Genomic DNA, 20960 nt, shown 5'->3' with positions numbered 1-20960 from the left:
GGTCAATATAGTGAAACCCTGTCTCTCCCAAAAATACAAAAATTAGCCAGGCATGGTGGCAGGTGACTGGAACCCCAGCTACTCAGGAGGCTGAGGCAGAAGAATCGCTTGAACCCAGGAGGCAGAGCTTACAGTGAGCTGAGATTGTGCCACTGCACTCCAGCCTAGGCAACAGAGCAAGACCCCATCTCTAAATAAATTAATTAATTAATTAAAATAAAGTATGTGTTGGATAAATAAATGTTTCTATGAAGCACATAGTCTGAATTTTTGTTGGGTTTTAAAATGTATCATATTGCTTTTTAAGGAATATATTACCTCACTCATTATATGTTGCTTAAAGTATTAAAATCAGTTTGTTTTTTTTCAAATCATTTGCTATGAAGTAGAAGAAACAGCCAAGGTTGTAAAAATAACAATAGAAAATTGGTATGTGGGTAACTGAAAATTTACTACAAATAAATTTTATTTGACAATTAGCAACAACTACTTCACCACACTAATTCGCTATTGTCAAAATATGGCTAGCTGTTAAGTATTTCACTATTTTTTGAATACTTGCTATGTTTAATGAGCTATTTTTCTGCTCAGAGGGGAATGAGAGAATTGTTTTCTTTAAAAAAAAAAAAAAGACAGCTAATAAGCTGTTGCTATTACTCTCAGTTATTACTCAGAGACCTTACAATCCACTGAAGAAACCAGTCTTGGAAGCAGATTTTATATAAGAGACAAGGAAGTGCACGTCAAATGAAAGCAAAGTAGGGTGGGAATAAAAAGCAAAGATGAAGTGGGTGTGTGTAGGGGGTGGGAGGTGGAAGACAAATAAGAAAGGCATAAGGTGGTATTTCAGTTGGACCTTTAGGACAAGGAGTTTGCCAGCAAAAGCAACAGAAAAGTGAAAGTGCTTGGCATGTGTTAAGATGGGATATTGGCCCTGTGTGAGTGGAACACCAAGAGTTCATGGAGGGAGAAAGGACTCTGAGGCCAAAAGCGTGAAGATGCTAGAAAGCTTTAAATGTCATGCTCAAAGAGTTTGAACTGTGGAAAAATGATCTACTCTGTTATACATAGGAGAAGAGCAGGTTACACCTAATGGCACCATCTATTTAACTTTGGAATAGACATACTCAGATATCATCAGCCCTGAGCCTGGTTCTATTGCTATCCAGAGAATGGGTATAAACATGTCACGCTGCACGTGGTGGCTCACACCTGTAATCCTAGCACTTTGGGAGGCCAAGGCGGGCAGATCACTTGAGGTCAGGAGTTCAAGACTAGCCTGGCCAACATGGTGAAACCCTATCTCTACAAAAAAAAAAAAAAAAAAGCCAGGTGTGGTGGCAGGCGCCTATAATCTCAGCTACTCTGGAGGCTGCCACAGGAGAAATCACTTGAACCTGGGAGGCGGAGGTTGCAGCCAGCCAAGATCGCACCACTGCACTCCAGCCTGGATGACAGAGCAAGACTGACTCAAATAATAATAATAATAATAATAAAAATCTGACAGTTGTGGACTCTTGACTGGTGCGTAACTCAGACTGGTCTGTATTAATCATGTTCCAGGGTTGATATTCTAAGGAAATTTGTAATTCAAACCAATAATGCTATTAGTTGCCCCTTCTAACAAAAGTCAGAAATCTTTTCTGGATAAAACTTATATTAAAGGGATACATTGAATATATAATTTGTTGCTATAGGCAATAGTGTTAAGAACAACATGCCAGAGTTGCCGTTTCAAGCATCTACTTATATTAAATGTGATAATGGTGATAATGCATGTAATGTGTTTAGCACAGCACCTGGCACACAGTATGTGCTAAATAAATGGTAACTATTACTACTACCACCATTATTACTATCATCGTCAAACACCCTAAAATACATCATTTAATGATACATAAACAATTTGGATTATATGCTGAGTATTTATAAAACTAGGCTATCTGTCCCCTGTTACCCAGCAGTTTCCAGTCTTTTCCTATTTGATCTTTTATTTATTTATTTTTAACAGATTTTATTTTTTAGAGCACTCTTCGGTTCACAGTGAAATTGAACAGAAATTATAAAGAGTTCCCACATACCCCCCAGCCCTCACACAGGTGCAGCCTCTCCCACTATCAACATCCCTCACCAGAATGGTGCATTTTTTACAACCAATGAAGCCACATTGGCACATCATTACCACCCAAAGTTCATAGTTTACATTTAGGTTCACTCCTGGTGTTGGATATGCTAAGGGTTTTGTATGACATGCATCCATCATTATAGTATGCTACAGAGTAGTTTCACTGCCCTAAAATTCCTCTATGCTCTGCCGTTTGTCCTGATCTGTTTTCTTCTTCTTCTCCTTCTCCCCTTCTCCTTCTCCGTCTTCTTTTTTTTTTTTTTTTGAGAAGGAGTCTCAGTCTATCACCCAGGCTAAAGTGCAGTGGCCCAATCTTGGCTCACTGCAACCTCCACCTCCTGAGTTTAAGCAATTCTCCTGCCTCAGCCTTCCGAGTAGCTGGGATTATGGGCGTGGGCCACCATGCCCGGCTAATTTTTATATTTTTAGTAGAGACAGGATTTCTCCATGTTGGCCAGGCTGATCTCGAACTCCTGGCTTCAAGTGATCCACCCACCTTGGCCTCCCAAAGTGCTGGGATTACAGGCATGAGCCACCAGGCCTGTCCCTGATCTTTTCGTTTTTAACAGAAATTGGCTCACATTTTTTTCTCATTATAAAGCATATATATTTAATATATATAATTTTATACATTCTGAGTCTTTCCATGTTAAAATTCATCTGCAACGCCATTTTAAGTGCTGAGTATTATACTGTAAGGATGTACCATAATAATAAGCAGCACTTTTATTATGTGCCACACATGTTTTATCTCATTCAATTCTCACAGCAACCCCATGAGGTATGCATTATTATCACCCCCATTTTGCCTCAGAAAAATTGAGGGCTACAGTGATTAAGTAACTTGCCCAAGGAGTTATTCAGTCATTGCTAGAACTGGAATTCAAATACAGGTAATGAAGGCTCTTTCGATTGACCTATTCCCTGTTGTTAGACATTCAGACTGCTGCCATATTTTTTGCTAGCTCTTGTAAATAATGTTGTAATAATATCTTTTAAGCTAATGTTTGTGCACATCCTTAATTCTTTAGGATCAGTTCATAGAGCTGGAATTTCTGGGTTGCAAGGTTGTTGATACAGATCGCCAAGCTGCCCTCCAGAAAACTTACGCAAATTTATTTCCCAGTAGTGTATTAGAATACCTATTTCCTTGTACCCTCTCAACATTAGATACTGTGACCTTTTTTCTTTTTTACTTGAACCCCTAATATTGCTAATTTTAAAAATATTTACATTCCCATTCTTAAGGCATACTATAAAAATAATCAAATTTTCAAAGCAAGCAGAAAACACTGTGATTTATACCGTTTGGGAGATTCTTCCTCAGTATTTCCCTTTAGTAACACTAATTGAGAAGTTGTGCAGTGGCATGAACAGAATCCGAAAAATTAAGGTTTTTCTGAAAAAAATCTCATCTATACATGGATATATATGTGTGCATGTATATATTGTGTATATGCATATACATGTATACATGTATGTATATATGTATACATGTACATAGAATACATGTATACAAATATACATACATATACACACATATACATACACACAAACACACACACCTTTGAAGAAGTAGAATTTTAATACATTTAATTCATGCTACTAAGGTTCACATCTTCATTGATCAAATGCCCAGAAAATTCACAATATATAACATGAAACACTATGGTTTATAAAGTTTATAATCTAATGAAAAAGATATATAACCTGAACTTAAATGTATACATATATTTTCTATAGAAATTGTGACACTTTGGCTATATTAAAATTACATGTCATAAATAAGACAATTACTTTTTTTTTTTTTTTTTTTTTTTTTGAGACGGAGTCTCGCTCTGCCGCCCAGGCTGGAGTGCAGTGGCCGGATCTCAGCTCACTGCAAGCTCCGCCTCCCGGGTTCACGCCATTCTACTGCCTCAGCCTCCCCAGTAGCTGGGACTACAGGCGCCCGTCACCTCGCCCGGCTAGTTTTTTTTTGTATTTTTTAGTAGAGACGGGGTTTCACCGTGTCAGCCAGGATGGTCTCGATCTCCTGACCTCGTGATCCGCCCGCCTCGGCCTCCCAAAGTGCTGGGATTACAGGCTTGAGCCACCGCGCCCGGCCGACAATTACTTTTTATTAATTTTTTATTTATTTAACTTTTATTTTAGGTTTGGGGTTACATGTGAAGGTTTGTTACATAGGTAAACACGTGTCACTAGGATTTGTTGTACATATTATTCCTTTTCTTTTTTTCTTTCTTTTTCTTTTTTTTTTTTTTTTGAGATGGAGTCTCGCTCTGTCACCCAGGCTGGGGTGCAGTGGTGCAATCTCGGCTCACTGCAACCTCCATCTCCCAGGTTCAAGCAATTCTCCTGTCTTAGCCTCCTAAATAGTTGGGACTACAGGCACGTACCATTATGCCCGGCTAATTTTTTTGTATTTTTAGTAGAAATGGGGTTTCACCATGTTGACCAGGCTGGTCTCAAACTCCTGACCTCAGGTGATCTGCCTGCCTTGGCCTCCCAAAGTGCTGGGATTACAGGTGTGAGCCACCGTCCCTGGCCTGTTGTACATACAATTTCATCATCCAGGTAGTAAGCCCAGTACCTACTAGTTATCTTTTCTGCTTCCCTCCTCATATCCTCCCCGCTCAAGTAGACCCTAGTGTCTGTTGTTTCCTTATGTTCATAAGTTTTTATCATTTAGCTCCCACTTATAAGTGAGAAAACATGGTATGGCAAATTTGTTTCATAAAATAATGATGGAAGACTTCCTAGAAGAGATTATTTTTAATTTATATGTAAGGAATGGGAAGGAACCAGTTTAGGTTCAGGTAAAGGCTTAGGATTTCCCATTGAAAAACTTTATCCAGGAAATCATGAGAAGATTGACTGAAATTGTTGACACCAGCAGGGAGATAGTGTGAAATGTCTGAGGTAGGTAGGATTTGAACTTGAGCTACAGAATCATAAGCTACAAGAATGTTTTAATTGGACAAAATGTGGATCAAATATTGTATTGGCTGATTCTTTTAGTAATAATGTGAGAAATTAATTGCAGAAAACAAGGCTTCTGGAAGAGAATTCTCCCCAAATTAAGTACTACAAGTGGTGTTTGCAAAGGAATTACCTTGGATAATTTTTCCACATGAAACAAAGTATTAAAATAGAAATAATGAGTTTACTGAGATGTAATAAACATCACTGGTATCTTCTGTGTAAATTTCCCACTGTGCCTTTTTCTCACGTTCCAGGAAAAAAGTCCTTGGAAGGAACCAAGAGTATCAGCACCAAGGAATGATGTCATGGTGTGAAGGTGGCTGGGAGTAGAAGTAGGGGGAGGTTAGGGAGGGTGCTGGGTGAAGCTAATTCCTAAGAATTATTTCCAGTGACGGGATTAAGATAGGAGGAAAAACCAAGCTTAGTTCCATTTAAGAGAGATCACAGAAAATTAATATTGTAAAGACATTAAGATTTTTAAAAATTATGTTTCATTTTCCTAGGTTTGCTGTTTTTAAGCCATTTCCTACTATAGTAACTACAGATAAAATGCTCAGAAAATCCTAAACAGAGGGTTGTACACTATGTTTATAAATGTCTCTGCTTAGTTTCAGAAATGATTTAAGATGGTTTATAATGCTACTCAACATGAACTGAACATGGGCTAGATGCACAGGGCATAAAGTAGGATCAGGAATGTATTACATGCTTGCGACTTTGTGGGCCATACACTAGATTTGGGGTTTGTGGTTGCCAATATGAAAAGCAAAACCTAATGAGACAGATGTCAGTAGGCCTAAAATTAGAACAGAGGAATTGCTCAAGAAAAGCACAACCTTTTCTCTTAGGAAGATGAGACATTTCCCCTGCTTCCTTTGGAAGAGGAGGGGGTGGGGATGGAGAAGTGACGCAGTGACACCCAGATTGAGAAGGGCCAGAATTCCTGGTGGGAGAGAAAGGCACAGGCATGTCAACTTCAGAGTTCTTAGGAGATAAAGCAAAGAGGTGATTTGGGAGAAGGCATAGTCTCAATGTCAGAAGAGGTCTTCGGGCTTCTATTCAACAGAAGTGGGTGAAGTGATTTCCCGAGAGAAGTGAAGAAAATATTCGCACTTAATTAAACAAAATAATTGTGAGGGAACAGCTTTTTTTTTTTTTTTTTTTTTATACAATGCTTGGAAAATATACATCTTTATTTTTGTGTTGAATGAAACCCATGGCTCTTCAATGCCCTCTGTCACAGTGATTTGTTTCTAAAACAGTTTTACCTATATATGTATGTATACACACACCCCCCATATATATATACACACCATATATATGTATATATGGTATATATGGTGTGTGTGTGTGTGTGTGTATATATATATATATTTTTTCATATGGAGTCTGTCTCTGTCGCCCAGGCTGGAGTGCAGTGGTGGGATCTTGGCTCACTGCAAGCTCCACCCCCTGGGTTCAAGAGATTCTCCTGCCTCAGCCTCCCAAGTAACAGGGATTACAGGCACGTGCCACCACACCTGGCTAATTTTTTGTATTTTTAGTAGAGATGGGATTTCACTATGTTGGCCAGGCTAGTCTCAAACTCCTGACCTCAAGTAATCCGCCCGCCTGGGCCTCTGAAAGTGCTGGGATTACAGGTGTGAGCTACTGCGCCCAGCCTGTTTTACTTATATTTAAATACATGAAAAGTAGCACCAATTTTTAAAATAATGGTAAAATACACTAACATGAAACTTACCATCTCAACCATTTTGAAGCATACAGTTCAGCAGTATTACGTACATTCACATCGTTGTGCAGCCAATCTCTAGACTCTTTTCATCATGCAAAACTGAAACCCTTTAAAACTGTACCCTTGCAAAACTGTATCCTTTAAACTACAACTCCCCATTCCTTCCTCCTCCCAGACCCTAGCAACCACCATTCTACCTTCTGTCTCTTTGAATTTGGCTACTTTAGATGCCTGTGGCACCAATTTTAAGGATAGGCCAGTATAGGATATAACCATTAAACTTATAGTTTATGATATCATTCAATAATATTTGTATTTTTTCAAGAATAATGTTTCCATTTTGTAATATAATATCTATTAGAAATGAAAACACCGGTATTGCTCATGCTTTGTGAAAAACACCCAACTAGTATAGAAATGCATAAAGTAAAAATAAAATTCTGCCTATAACGCCAGGCTCCAGAGATATATACTAAAGATAGGTTGATAGATATCCTTCTCGACATCTGTAAATATATATAAGAGCTTGCTATCCATTGATTTTGAACCCTGGGTCTAATTACTAGGTACATAATTAACTGTGGCTGCTGAAGATGGTAGGGTGGAGAGATAGAAGGAACCTGAGTCTCTGATGATGTCATTTGGCCACTGAACTAACCCGGCCTAGAACCTCCTTTTCTTGGGGTTTCTTATTATTTGAGATAATAAATGTTCCTTATTGTTTAAGTCTCTCTGTTTTTTGTTTGTTTGTTTGTGTTTTTTTTGAGACAGAGTCTTACTCTGTCACCCAGGTTGGAGTGCAGTGGCGTGATCTCGGCTCACTGCAAACTCCACCTCCCGGGTTCAAGCGATTTTCCTGCCTCAGCCTACTGAGTAGCTGGGATTACAGGCGCATGCCATCATGCCTGGCTAATTTTTGTATTTTTAGGAGAGACGGGATTTTACCATGTTGGCCAGGCTGGTCCTGAACTCCCAACCTCAGGTGATCTGCCCACCTTGGCCTCCCAAAGTGCTGGGATTACAGGCATAAGCCACTTTGCCCAGGCTGTTTAAGTCTCTTCGAATTAGATTTTACTGCTTTTGCCAAAAGCATTCTAATTCATGTCATTCTCCTAGATAATTCAGCAGTTCTATACTAAAGGTAAGTATATACTTACATATGTCTTATAATAATAATGAAGTGATACTTTGACACAATAAAACCATATGCATAGTATTGTTATAGCAAGCTAAACCAACAAGCCTTGAAATCCCCATCATCCAATAAGTTAAAATGACTTCAATTCTGCCAAACACAATCTGTTATATAAGATGGTTTATTTTAAATATACATTATATTAAACTGAACATTATGCAAATTAAGAGCCTAGAATTCCTAAGGAATGTTATGCATTTTTAAAATGCCAAGTATTGCCGGGCACAGTGGCTTACGCCTATAATCCCAGCACTTTGGGAGGGCAAGGCAGGTGGATCACGATGTCAAGAGTTTGAGACCAGCCTGGCCAATATGGTGAAATCCCATCTCTACTAAAAATGTGCACATTAGCCAAGTGTGGTGGCGCACGCCTGTAGTCCCAGCTACTCAGGAGGCTGAGGCAGAAGAATCGCTTGAACCTGGGAGGCGGAGGTTGCAGTGAGCCAAGATCACGTCACTGCACTCCAGCCTGGGCAAGAGATCCATCTCAAAAATAAATAAATAAATAAAGGAAAAGTATCCTTTAAGTGTTTGGTACTAGAAAAAAAGATTTTAAAATTATAATTTTTAAAAAGCCAGGTACACTGGTTGCTGACTATATGTACTATTACTGATTTTAAAAAACCACATATTTATTGAGCATTTAGTATGTGTCAGTGCTGTGCTGAGTGCTTTATACTGATCAAGGTAATCCACAACAAACCTATAAAGCAGTTACTCTTACATTCCCATTTTACAGATGAGGAATTTGCCCCCCCGCCCCCCAAATAACTGAGCTTGGATGTACAGTGTCATTTATAGGTCCTTGGCTCTCAGTTATTCTTCAAAATCAAATCTGGCTTCATCTTACCCCACTCCTCCTTCTATGGAAAGTGCTCTCAAATGTAAGAATTCATGAGTAATCTCTATTTTGATAATTTAAAGGACACTTTTCAGTCTGTTTGACTGCTTGACAGCATATGACTTACAACTTTTCCTTGTTTTTTCATGATACTACTCTCTTCTGAAGCCTCCTCCTGCCTCTCTACTTAGTCCATCACTCCTCTTCTGATTGATTTTTAAGTGTTGGTGATTTTTAAAGTTTTGTCCTGCAACTTCTTCTCTGCTCTTTCTATACTCTCTTTGTAGGTAATATCATTCATTCCCACAGCTTTAAATAACAATCTACTGATGATTCCCAAATGGTTATCTCTAGCCCAGATCTCACTCCTGAGCTTCAAACTAGTACATCGAACATCACTAGTTTACATGTCCAAGAGAACCTCAAATGTAACATGTGCAAAGCTAAACTCATCCTCCTTTGTAAATCTACTCTTCTTGCAGTGGTCCCTTCTTATTCTGTGGCACCACCATCCCATCAGCTGCCCAAGCTAGAGACCTAGGAGTCATGTTTGCCTCCACTGTTTCCCAACATCCATTGATTCCATCTTTGAAATTTCTTCTGAATCTGGAACTTTTCTCCATTTCCACTACCATCACACTAGTCCAAGCTACCATCAGCTCTTTGCCAGGGTGATTGCAGTAGCCTATCTGATCTTCTTGCATATACGTTTGCCCTCTTCCAATCCACTTTCCACTCTGCAGCCAGGGCAATCTTTTAACAAATCTGATCATGTCAATCATTGGCTCAAAACTCTTCAATGGCTTCTCATTGACCCTAGGATAAAGTGCAAAATACTTAACATGACTTGAAGGCCCTACAAGATCTTGCACTAGTCTACTTCTTCAACCACATCTCTCACTACTGTATATTTACTTTCACTGTAGCTAATATGCACTTCTTTCAAATTTTATACACACTCTTTTATCTATACAGCATACTTCCTTTTCCAGGACTTCAAGCATACTGTTTTCTACAAGGAATATTGTCTACCCCTGTCATCAATATCCCAAACTAGCTAACCCCCTCACATCAGTAAGATCTCAACTAAGATGTTATCTCCTCCCCAAACTCGGTTAGATCAACCCTGGCAACTAGATCAGGGCCTAATACGTAGTGGGTCCTAAACCACTACGTTGGTTTTGCTGAGTAGAAGACTGGATAGGTATGGAAGGCTTTGAGAGGCAAACAGGTGCTCAATAAATATCATTGAATGAATGAGTAAATGAGTGGAAAGAAGAAATATTTATTTAATGAAGAGTTATAATTTCTCCCACTATATTGTGGGAATAATATTGAATATCATTCTATGAGGAGGAAAATGTCCACTTTTAAGATTAGCAAGCAATATTTTTTGTTTGTTTGTTTGTTTTTTGTTTTGAGAGAGAGTCTCACTCTGTCGCCAGGCTGGAGTGCAGTGGCGTGATCTCGTCTCACCACAACCTCCAACTCCTGGGTTCAAGCGATTCTCCTGGCTCAGCCTCCCCAGTAGCTGGGATTACAGGCATGCACCACCACAACCGACTAATTTTGTATTTTTGGTAGAGATGGGGTTTCACCATGTTGGCCAGGCTGGTCTCGAACTCCTGACCTCACATGATCCTCCTGCCTCGGCCTCCCAGAGTGTTAGGATTACAGGTGTAAGCCACCACGCCTGGCCACAAGCAATATTTTTAAATTGGTATCAAGCTATAACATTTCACTAAAATGTATTCTATAGATTCTATCACATTAAAAATCATATTATAAGAGAAATCTATAATACACAACACATAACACATAAATTATCAAACTGATTCAAGAAGAAAAAGAAAATCTCAACAAACCTATAACAAGAGATAGAATTTGTAATCAAAAACCTCCCAACAAAGAAACATCCAGGACCAGATGGTTTCAACGCTGAACTCTACCAAATATTCAAAGAATTAACAACACCAGGCCAGGAACAGTGGCTCACACCTGTAATCCCTGCACTTTGGGAGGCCGAGGCAGGTGGATCATCTGAGGTCAGAAGTTTGAGACTAGCCTGGCCAGCATGATGAAACCCTGTCTCTACTAAAAATACAGAAAATTAGCTGGGCGTGGTGGCGGGTGCCTGTAATACCAGCTACTCAGGAGGCTGAGGCAGGAGAATCGCTTGAACCCGGGAGGCAGAGATTGCAGTGAGTCAAGATCGTGCCACTGTGCTCCAGCCTGGGCAACAAGAGCAAAACTCCATCTCAAAAAGACAAAGACAAAAACAAACAAACAAAAAACAAGAATCAACATAAAATCCTACTCAAACTCTTCCAAAAGTGGAAGATGAAGGAATACCTCCTAATACATTCTATGAGGCCAGCATTACCCTGATACCAAAGCTAGCAAAAGATACCACAAGAAAACAACAGGCCAATATCTCATGAATACACATGCAAAAAGATTTATCACAGGAATGCAAGGGTAGTTCAACATGGAAAAAATAAACGTAATATACCATATGAATCTACCAAGGTGGGGAAACACATGATCATCCCAAGAGATGCAGAAAAAGCACTTGAAACAATTCAACACACTTTCATGATAAAAATACTCAATAAGGCTGGGTTCGGTGGCTCACACCTGTAATCCCAGCACTTTGGGAGGTGGAGGTGGGCGGATCACTTGAGGTCAAGAGTTCGAGACCAGCCTGGTCAACATGGTGAAACCCCGTCTCTACTAAAAATACAAAAAACATTAGCTGGGCGTGGTGGTGTGTGCCTGTAATCCCAGCTACTCTGGAGGCTGAGGCAGGAGAATAGCTTGAACCCAGGAGGTGGAGGTTGCACCAAGCTGAGATCATGTCACTGCACTCCAGCCTGGGTGACAAAGTGAGACTCTGTCTCAAAAAGAAAAAAAAAAGAAAAAAAAAAAGAAAAATACTCAGCAAGTAGGAGTAGAAGGAAATTTCCTTGACATGATAAAGGACATTTACCAAAAACTCACAGCTAAAGTCATATTCAATGGTGAAGGACTGAAAGCTTCCCCACTTAGATGAGGAACAAGACAAGGATATGTATACAATTAAGAAACTAGAGAGCGGATAGCTAAACAGAAAGCAGCAGAAACCTCAGCAGAGGTAAACGCCCCTGTCTGACAGCTTTGAAGAGAGCAGTGGATCTCCCAGCACGGAGGTTGAGATCTGAGAACGGACAGACTGCCTGCTCAAGTGGGTCCCTGACCCAATTAGCAGCCTAACTGGGAGACATCCCCCACTAGGGGCAGACTGACACCTCACACCACACACAGTGGGGTACACCCCTGAGACGAACCTTCCAGAGCAAGAATCGGACAGCAACACTCGCTGTTCAGCAATATTCTATCTTCTGCAGCCTCTGCTGCTGATACCCAGGCAAACAGGGTCTGGAGAGGACCTCGAGCAAACTCCAACAGACCTACAGCTGAGGGTCCTGACCGTTAGAAGGAAAACTAACAAACAGAAAGGACACCCACACCAAAACCCCATCAGCACGTCACCATCATCAAAGACCAAAGGCAGATAAAAACCCAAAGATGGGGAAAAAGCAGTGCAGAAAAGCTGGAAATTCAAAAAATCAGAGCGCATCTTCCCCTCCAAAGGAACGCAGCTCATCGCCAGCAACGGAACAAAGCTGGATGGAGAATGACTTTGACGAGTCGAGAGAAGGCGGCTTCGGTCAATCAAACTTCTCAGAGCTAAGGGAGGACCTACGTAACCAGCGCAAACAAACTAAAAACCTTGAAAAAAGATTTGACGAATGGCTAACTAGAATAACCAATGTAGAGAAGTCCTTAAAAGAATTGATAAGAGCTGAAAACCATAACACGAGAACTACGTGACAAATGCACAAGCTTTAGTAACTGACTCGATCAACTGGAAGAAAGAGTACCAAATCTATGTCTGATTGGAGTGCCTGAAAGTGACGGGGAAAATGGAACCAAGTTGGAAAACACTCTTCAGGATATCATCCAGGAGAACTTCCCCAACCTAGTAAGGCAGGCCAACATTCAAATTCAGGAAATACAGAGAACGCCACAAAGATACTCCTCAAGAAGAGCAACTCCAAGACACATAATTGTCAGATTCACCAAAGTTGAAATGAAGGAAAATATGTTAAGGGCAGCCAGAGAGAAAGGTCGGGATACACACAAAGGGAAGCCCATCAGACTAACAGCAGCTCTCTCGGCAGAAACTCTCCAAGCCAGAAGAGAGTGGGGGCCAATATTCAACATTCTTAAAGAAAATAATTTCAACCCAGAATTTCATATCCAGCCAAACTAAGTTTCATAAGTGAAGGAGAAATAAAATCCTTTACAGACAAGCAAATGCTTAGAGATTTTGTCACCACCAGGCCTGCCCTACAAGAGATCCTGAAGGAAGCACTAAACATGGAAAGGAACAACTGGTACCAGCCATTGCAAAAACATGTCAAAATGTAAAGTCCATCAATGCTAGGAAGAAACTGCATCAACTAGCGAGCAAAATAATCAGCTAATATCATAATGACAGGATCAAGTTCACACATAACAATATTAACCTTAAATGTAAATGGACTAAATGCTGCAATTAAAAGACACAGACTGGCAAATTGGATAAAGAGTCAAGACCCATCAGTATGCTGTATTCAGGAGACCCATCTCACATGCAGAGACACACATAGGCTCAAAATAAAGGGATGGAAGAAGATCTACCAAGCAAATGGAAAACAAAAAAAAAGCTGGGGTTGCAATCCTAGTCTCTGATAAAACAGACTTTAAACCACCAAAGATCAAAAGAGACAAAGAAGGCCATTACATAACGGTAAAGCGATCAATTCATCAGGAAGAGCTAACTATCCTAAATATATATGCGCCCAATACAGGAGCACCCAGATTCATAAAGCAAGTCCTTAGAGACTTACAAAAAGACTTAGACTCCCATACAATAATAATCGGAGACTTTAACACCCCACTGTCAACATTAGACAGATCAACAAGACAGAAAGTTAACAAGGATATCCAGGAATTGAACGCAACTCTGCATCAAGCGGACCTAATAGACATCTACAGAACTCTCCACCCCAAATCAACAGAATATACATTCTTCTCAGCACCACATCACACTTATTCCAAAATTGACCACATAGTTGGAAGTAAAGTACTCCTCAGCAAATGTAAAAGAACAGAAATTATAATAAACTGTCTCTCAGACCACAGTGCAATCAAACTAGAACTCAGGACTAAGAAACTCAATCAAAACCACTCAACTACATGGAAACTGAACAACCTGCTCCTGAATGACTACTGGGTACATAACAAAATGAAGGCAGAAATCAAGATGTTCTTTGAAACCAAGGAGAACAAAGACACAACATACCAGAATCTCTGGGACACATTTAAAGCAGTGTGTAGAGGGAAATTTATAGCACTAAATGCCCACAAAAGAAAGCAGGAAAGATCTAAAATTGACACCCTAACATCACAATTAAAAGAACTAGAGAAGCAAGAGCAAACGCATTCAAAAGCTAGCAGGAGGTAAGAAATAACTAAGATCAGAGCAGAACTGAAGGAGATAGAGACACAAAAAACCCTCCAAAAAAATCAATGAATCCAGGATCTGGTTTTTTGAAAAGATCAACAAAATTGATAGACTGCTAGCAAGACTAATAAAGAAGAAAAGAGAGAAGAATCAAATAGATGTAATAAAAAATGATAAGGGGGATATCACCACCGACCCCACAGAAATACAAACTACCATCAGAGAATACTATAAACACCTGTATGCAAATAAACTAGAAAACCTAGAAGAAATGGATAATTTCCTGGACACTTACACTCTCCCAAGACTTAACCAGGAAGAAGTTGAATCCCTGAATAGACCAATAGTAGGCTCTGAAATTGAGGCAATAATTAATAGCCTACCAACCAAAAAAAGTCCAGGACCGGAGGGATTCACAGCCGAACTCTACCAGAGGTACAAGGAGGAGCTGGTACCATTCCTTCTGAAACTATTCCAATCAATAGAAAAAGAGGGAATCCTCCCTAACTCATTTTACGAGGCCAACATCATCCTGATACCAAAGCCTGGCAGAGATACAACAAAAAAAGAGAATTTTAGGCCAATATCCCTGATGAACATCGATGTAAAAATCTTCAATAAAATACTGGCAAACCGAATCCAGCAGCACATCAAAAAGCTTATCCACCATGATCAAGTGGGCTTCATCCCTGGGATGCAAGGCTGGTTCAACATAGGCAAATCAATAAACGTAATCCATCATATAAACAGAACCAAAGACAAAAACCACATGATTATCTCAATAGAGTGCAGAAAAGGCCTTTGACAAAATTCAGCAGCCCTTCATGCTAAAAACTCTCAATAAATTCGGTATTAATGGAACGTTTCTCAAAATAATAAGAGCTATTTATGACAAACCCACAGCCAATATCATACTGAATGGGCAAAAACTGGAAGCATTCCCTTTGAAAACTGGCACAAGACAGGGATGCCCTCTCTCACCACTCCTATTCAACATAGTGTTGGAAATTCTGGCTAGGGCAATCAGGCAAGAGAAAGAAATCAAGGTATTCAGTTAGGAAAAGAAGAAGTCAAATTGTCCCTGTTTGCAGATGACATGATTGTATATTTAGAAAACCCCATTGTCTCAGCCCAAAATCTCTTTAAGCTGATAAGCAACTTCAGCAGAGTCTCAGGATACAAAATCAATGTGCAAATATCACAAGCATTCTTATACACCAGTAACAGAGAGCCAAATCATGAATGAACTCCAATTCGCAATAGCTTCAAAGAGAATAAAATACCTAGGAATCCAACTTACAAGGGATGTAAAGGACTTCTTCAAGGAGAACTACAAACCACTGCTCAGTGAAATAAAAGAGGACACAAACAAATGGAAGAACATACCATGCTCATGGATAGGAAGAATCAATATTGTGAAAATGGCCATACTGCCCAAGGTAATTTATAGATTCAATGCCATCTCCATTAAGCTACCAATGACTTTCTTCACAGAATTGGAAAAAACTACTTTAAAGCTCATATGGAACCAAAAAAGACCCCACATTGCCAAGACAATCCTTAGCCAAAAGAACAAAGATGGAGGCATCACGCTACCCGACTTCAAACTATACTACAAGGCTACAGTAACCAAAACAGCAGAGTACTGGTACCAAAACAGAGATACAGACCAATGGAACAGAACAGAGCCCTCAGAAATAATACCACACATCTACAGCCATCTGATCTTTGACAAACCTGACAAAAACCAGAAATGGGGAAAGGATTCCCTATTTAATGAATGGTGCTGGGAAAATTGGCTAGCCATAAGTAGAAAGCTGAAACTGGATCCTTTCCTTACTCCTTATACGAAAATTAATTCAAGATGGATTAGAGACTTAAATGTTAGACCTAAAACCATAAAAACTCTAGAAGAAAACCTAGGTAATACCATTCAGGACATAGGCATGGGCAAGGACTTCATGTCTAAAACACCAAAAGCAACGGCAACAAAAGCCAAAATTGGCAAATGGGATCTAATTAAACTAAAGAGCTTCTGCACAGCAAAAGAAACTACCATCACATTGTGGTTTTGATTTGCATTTCTCTGATGGCCAGTGATGATGAGCATTTTTTCATGTGTCTGTTGGCTGTATGAATGTCTTCTTTTGAGAAATGTCTGTTCATATCCTTTGCCCACTTTTTGATGGGGTTGTTTGTTTTTTTCTTGTAAATTTGTTTGAGTTCTTTGTAGGTTCTGGATATTAGCCCTTTGTCAGATGAGTAGATTGCAAAAATTTTCTCCCATTCTGTAGGTTGCCTGTTCACTCTGATGGTAGTTTCTTTTGCTGTGCAGAAGCTCTTTAGTTTGATTAGATCCCATTTGTCAATTTTGGCTTTTGCTGCTGCTGCTTTTGGTGTTTTAGACATGAAGTCTTTGCCCATGCCTATGTCCTGAATGGTACTACCTAGGTTTTCCTCTAGGGTTTTTATGGTATTAGGTCTAACATTTAAGTCTCTAATCCATCTTGAATTAATTTTTGTATAAGGAGTAAGGAAAGGATCCAGTTTCAGCTTTCTACTTATGGCTAGCCAATTTTCCCAGCACCATTTATTAAATAGGGAATCCTTTCCCCATTTCTTGTTTCTCTCAGGTTTGTCAAAGATCAGATGGCTGTAGATGTGTGGTATTATTTCTGAGGACTCTGTTCTGTTCCATTGGTCTATATCTCTGTTTTGGTACCAGTACCATGCTGTTTTGGTTACTGTAGCCTTAGAATGGCGATCATTAAAAAGTCAGGAAACAACAGGTGCTGGAGAGGATGTGGAGAAATAGGAACACTTTTACACTGTTGGTGGGATTGTAAACTAGTTCAACCATTATGGAAAACAGTATGGCGATTCCTCAAGGATCTAGAACTAGACGTACCATATGACCCAGCCATCCCATTACTGGGTATATACCCAAAGGATTATAAGTCATGCTGCTATAAAGACACATGCACACGTATGTTTATTGCGGCACTATTCACAATAGCAAAGACTTGGAATCAACCCAAATGTCCATCAGTGACAGACCGGATTAAGAAAATGTGGCACATATACACCATGGAATACTATGCAGCCATAAAAAAGGATGAGTTTGTGTCCTTTGTAGGGACATGGATGCAGCTGGAAACCATCATTCTTAGCAAACTATCACAAGAACAGAAAACCAAACACCGCATGTTCTCACTCATAGGTGGGAACTGAACAATGAGATCACTTGGACTCGGGAAGGGGAACATCACACATTGGGTCCCATTGTGGGGAGGGGGGAGAGAGGAGGGATAGCATTAGGAGATATACCTAATGTAAACGATGAGTTAGCGGGTGCAGCACACCAACATGGCACATGTATACATATGTAACAAACCTGCACGTTGTGCACATGTACCCTAGAACTTAAAGCACAATAAAAAAAAAAAAAAGAAACTAGAGAGCGGTAGTGGTTGAACAACATTGTGAATGCACTAAATGCTATTGAACTGTATACTTTAAAATAGTTAATTGAATGTTATGTGAATTTCATCTCAATAAAAAAATCATATAATGAATCATGTATTCACCTTGGCTTACTGATCTACAAGTATATTCTCTATGTTTACAGGATAATTAGTAGAAAAGAGTTATAATTTAGAGATTGCATGATAATACCATGAAAAGCAAATCTTATTTATAATTCAAGATAAATGTGAGATAAAAGTCTAACTAAAAGCCTAAAAATTACTTTTAGGAGAGTCTGCAAATTTTCCTCTCAAAGTTACAATTTTCTTTAAAAAAAAAATTGGAAACCAGATGGTCTTATACATAAAATCTCAATATTAAATCCATATGGGATTTAAAAATTAATTCTGTTGCAGCTGCAGCAATCATAACTGTAGTCAATGTGTTTATTTTTCCTTCAGTAATGTTTAGAGCAGTGTTTCTCAAAGTGGGAACTTGTTAGAAATGCAAATTCTCATGCTCCACCCCCATCTACTTAATCAGAAACCCTGGGGGTGAGACTCCCGCTGGCCATCTGTGTTTTAATAAGCCCTCCCTGTGAATGCTCAAGTTTGAAGACCATTGGTTAAGACCAATAAGCACAAGTGTTGGACAGGGAGGCCATTATAAGCATTTTCTTACCAGACAGCGTCGATTCTTAAACGTTGCTCTGTTTGTCCTAATTCTTAACATGTCAGCTTGCAACACCTGTGAATTAAAACTAAAAAGAAAAAGAAAAACATTTGTTATAAAATCCATTACAAAAAAAAAATTTTTTTTTGAGACAGAGTCTCGCTCTGTTCTGTTGCCCAGGCTGGAGTGCAGTGGCACGATCTCAGCTCACTGCGACCTCTGCCTCCCAGGTTCAAGCAATCCTCCTACCTCAGCCCCCCTAGTAGCTGCGATTACAGGCATGCACCACTATGCCCAGCTGATTTTTGTGTTTTTAGTAGAGACGAGGTTTCACCATGTTGGTCTGGCTGGTCTCGAACTCCTGACCTCAGGTGATCCACCCGCCTTGTCCCCCTCAAAGTGCTGGGATTACAGGCGTGAGCCACCATGCCCGGCCACAAAATTCTTTTAAAGAAGATTTCAAATACCTAAACAGCAAGGGTAAAGGCAAGCTGTGCAAAGGTAGAAATTAAAACACACACACACATACAGCCTTGGTTGGCTGAGCCTAAACAAGTCTCCATATAAGGTAAGGAATTCTCAAGCACCCTACTTTACTCCTAATTATGCTACGGAGAATGAATATAATTTATTGTGAACTTGGAAATACATCATTTTCAGTTTAAACCTGTAAATGATTTAAATTTATGATCAGAGCTACAAGGTGCAAATATCAATTCCCTCTCAATTTTCCCAAAGTTTCACATGAATAAGAGGAATAACAATAGCAGGGGTTGATGGAACTCGGATTTTCCACAGATGTGTTTGGTTTGGCCTACACAGTGTCAACAATGTTTTTGAATTTGTTTTGTACACTGTGAGATTTCACATTAAAAAAAACAAAAACAAACAAACAAAAAAAAACAACACCCAGATTCCAACTTTCTGGCTTCTATTGAAAAGTTGCAAGATTTTGCAACACTGGGCCACATTCCCATGATAACAATGGACTGAAGTTGTGCAGCTGCTGCCCACTGAAGTTAGGTCTGTGTCCTCAGCTTTGATGGTTGCCCACCAAGTGAACTCGGTCCTATTTGACCTTGTAATCCTGAAGAAATCATTTCATTGTTTTTTCAGAGATGTGGTCAGCCCCGCTATATGTTGCCTAGGCTGCCCTCAAACTCCTAGGCTCAACGATGCTCCTGCCTCAGCCTCTCAAATAGCTAGGACTACAGATCCCAGCTGTGTCTGGCATGTTTTCCTTTTTATTATAACTTCTTATTTTGAAACGGTTTAAGACTCACCAGAAGTTGCAAAAAGAATACAGATGGTTCGCATGTACCCTTCATCCAGGTTCCTCCAATGTGAGAAATCATCTATAACACTTTTGTTTTAGCTGCCTATATCCAGTCAACTGCCAGTATTTTAGATTTTACCTCTATACTCTCTCTCTCTGATATCCACCCGATTCTTTTCATGCTCCTTGCCAAAAACTAATTCAAGGTCTTTTTCCTTTTCCACAGACTGCCATAGTCTAACTGGGCTCCTTGCCTCTCTTCTTTCCCTTCTCTAGGCTATCTAACAGACTACCAGGGGCACCTTCCTAAAGAACAGTTTGCTCACAACTTTCAATGACTCTCTTCAGTGCCTGTCAAATTCAGTTATGTTCTTTACTATGACATTCAAAGCCCTCCACAGTTTGGCTCCAGACTCTTCAATTTCATGGACTAGTACAATTTCAAAACAAAATCTAGGCAGAAACATAGTTGCCACCTCTTTCTTTTACCAAGTCAAGTCATTTTTTTTTTTTTTTTTTTTTTTTTGAGACGGAGTCTCCCTGTGTCTCCCAGGCTGGAGTGCAGTGGCGTGATCTCGGCTCACTGCAAGCTCCGCCTCCCGGGTTCACGCCATTCTCCCGCCTCAGCCTCCCAAGTAGCTGAGACTACAGGCGCCCGCCACCACGCCCGGCTAGTTTTTTGTATTTTTAGTAGAGACGGGGTTTCACCATGTTAGCCAGGATAGTCTCGATCTCCTGACCTCGTGATCCACCCGCCTCGGCCTCCCAAAGTGCTGGGATTACAGGCTTGAGCCACCGCGCCTGGCCAATAAGTCATTTTTTAAAAAATCCCACCATTGACCAACACCATCATTTCATTTGTAAAATGATACTTTGGTATTAAGAAAATAAGAGAATAACAAATCTCAGAGTACAGTACAGTCCTGCCCAGGAAGGATAATTAGCAACTACATAATGACATCTTTAATTATGCTGTACTTAACTTTTTTAAAGGCATGGATTGGTAAAAACTTCACCTGAGATCAGCACTGATCGGCAGATGAACATTTGGGAGTCAGGGGTTCAGGCAAAGTGGACCATTCAGTTCTCTGGAATACATCTATGCTTTTCTGCCT

General features: G+C 39.8%; 1 protein-coding gene across 3 annotated transcripts in view; it reads right to left on the bottom strand.

The window, feature by feature from the left end:
* Window positions 1-20960, bottom strand: part of PABIR3 (PABIR family member 3) — a 64014-nt gene that overhangs the window by 26716 nt on the left and 16338 nt on the right. For all 3 annotated transcript variants that reach the window (XM_050776709.1, XM_050776710.1, XM_050776711.1), the window contains one exon: window positions 18579-18657. In XM_050776709.1, coding sequence (XP_050632666.1) covers window positions 18579-18657 — 79 coding nt within the window. The remainder of the gene's footprint in view (window positions 1-18578; window positions 18658-20960) is intronic.

The sequence above is a fragment of the Macaca thibetana genome, chromosome X (assembly GCF_024542745.1).
Source record: "Macaca thibetana thibetana isolate TM-01 chromosome X, ASM2454274v1, whole genome shotgun sequence".
Lineage (NCBI taxonomy): Eukaryota > Metazoa > Chordata > Mammalia > Primates > Cercopithecidae > Macaca > Macaca thibetana.
This window is presented reverse-complemented; position numbering and strand designations above follow the sequence as displayed.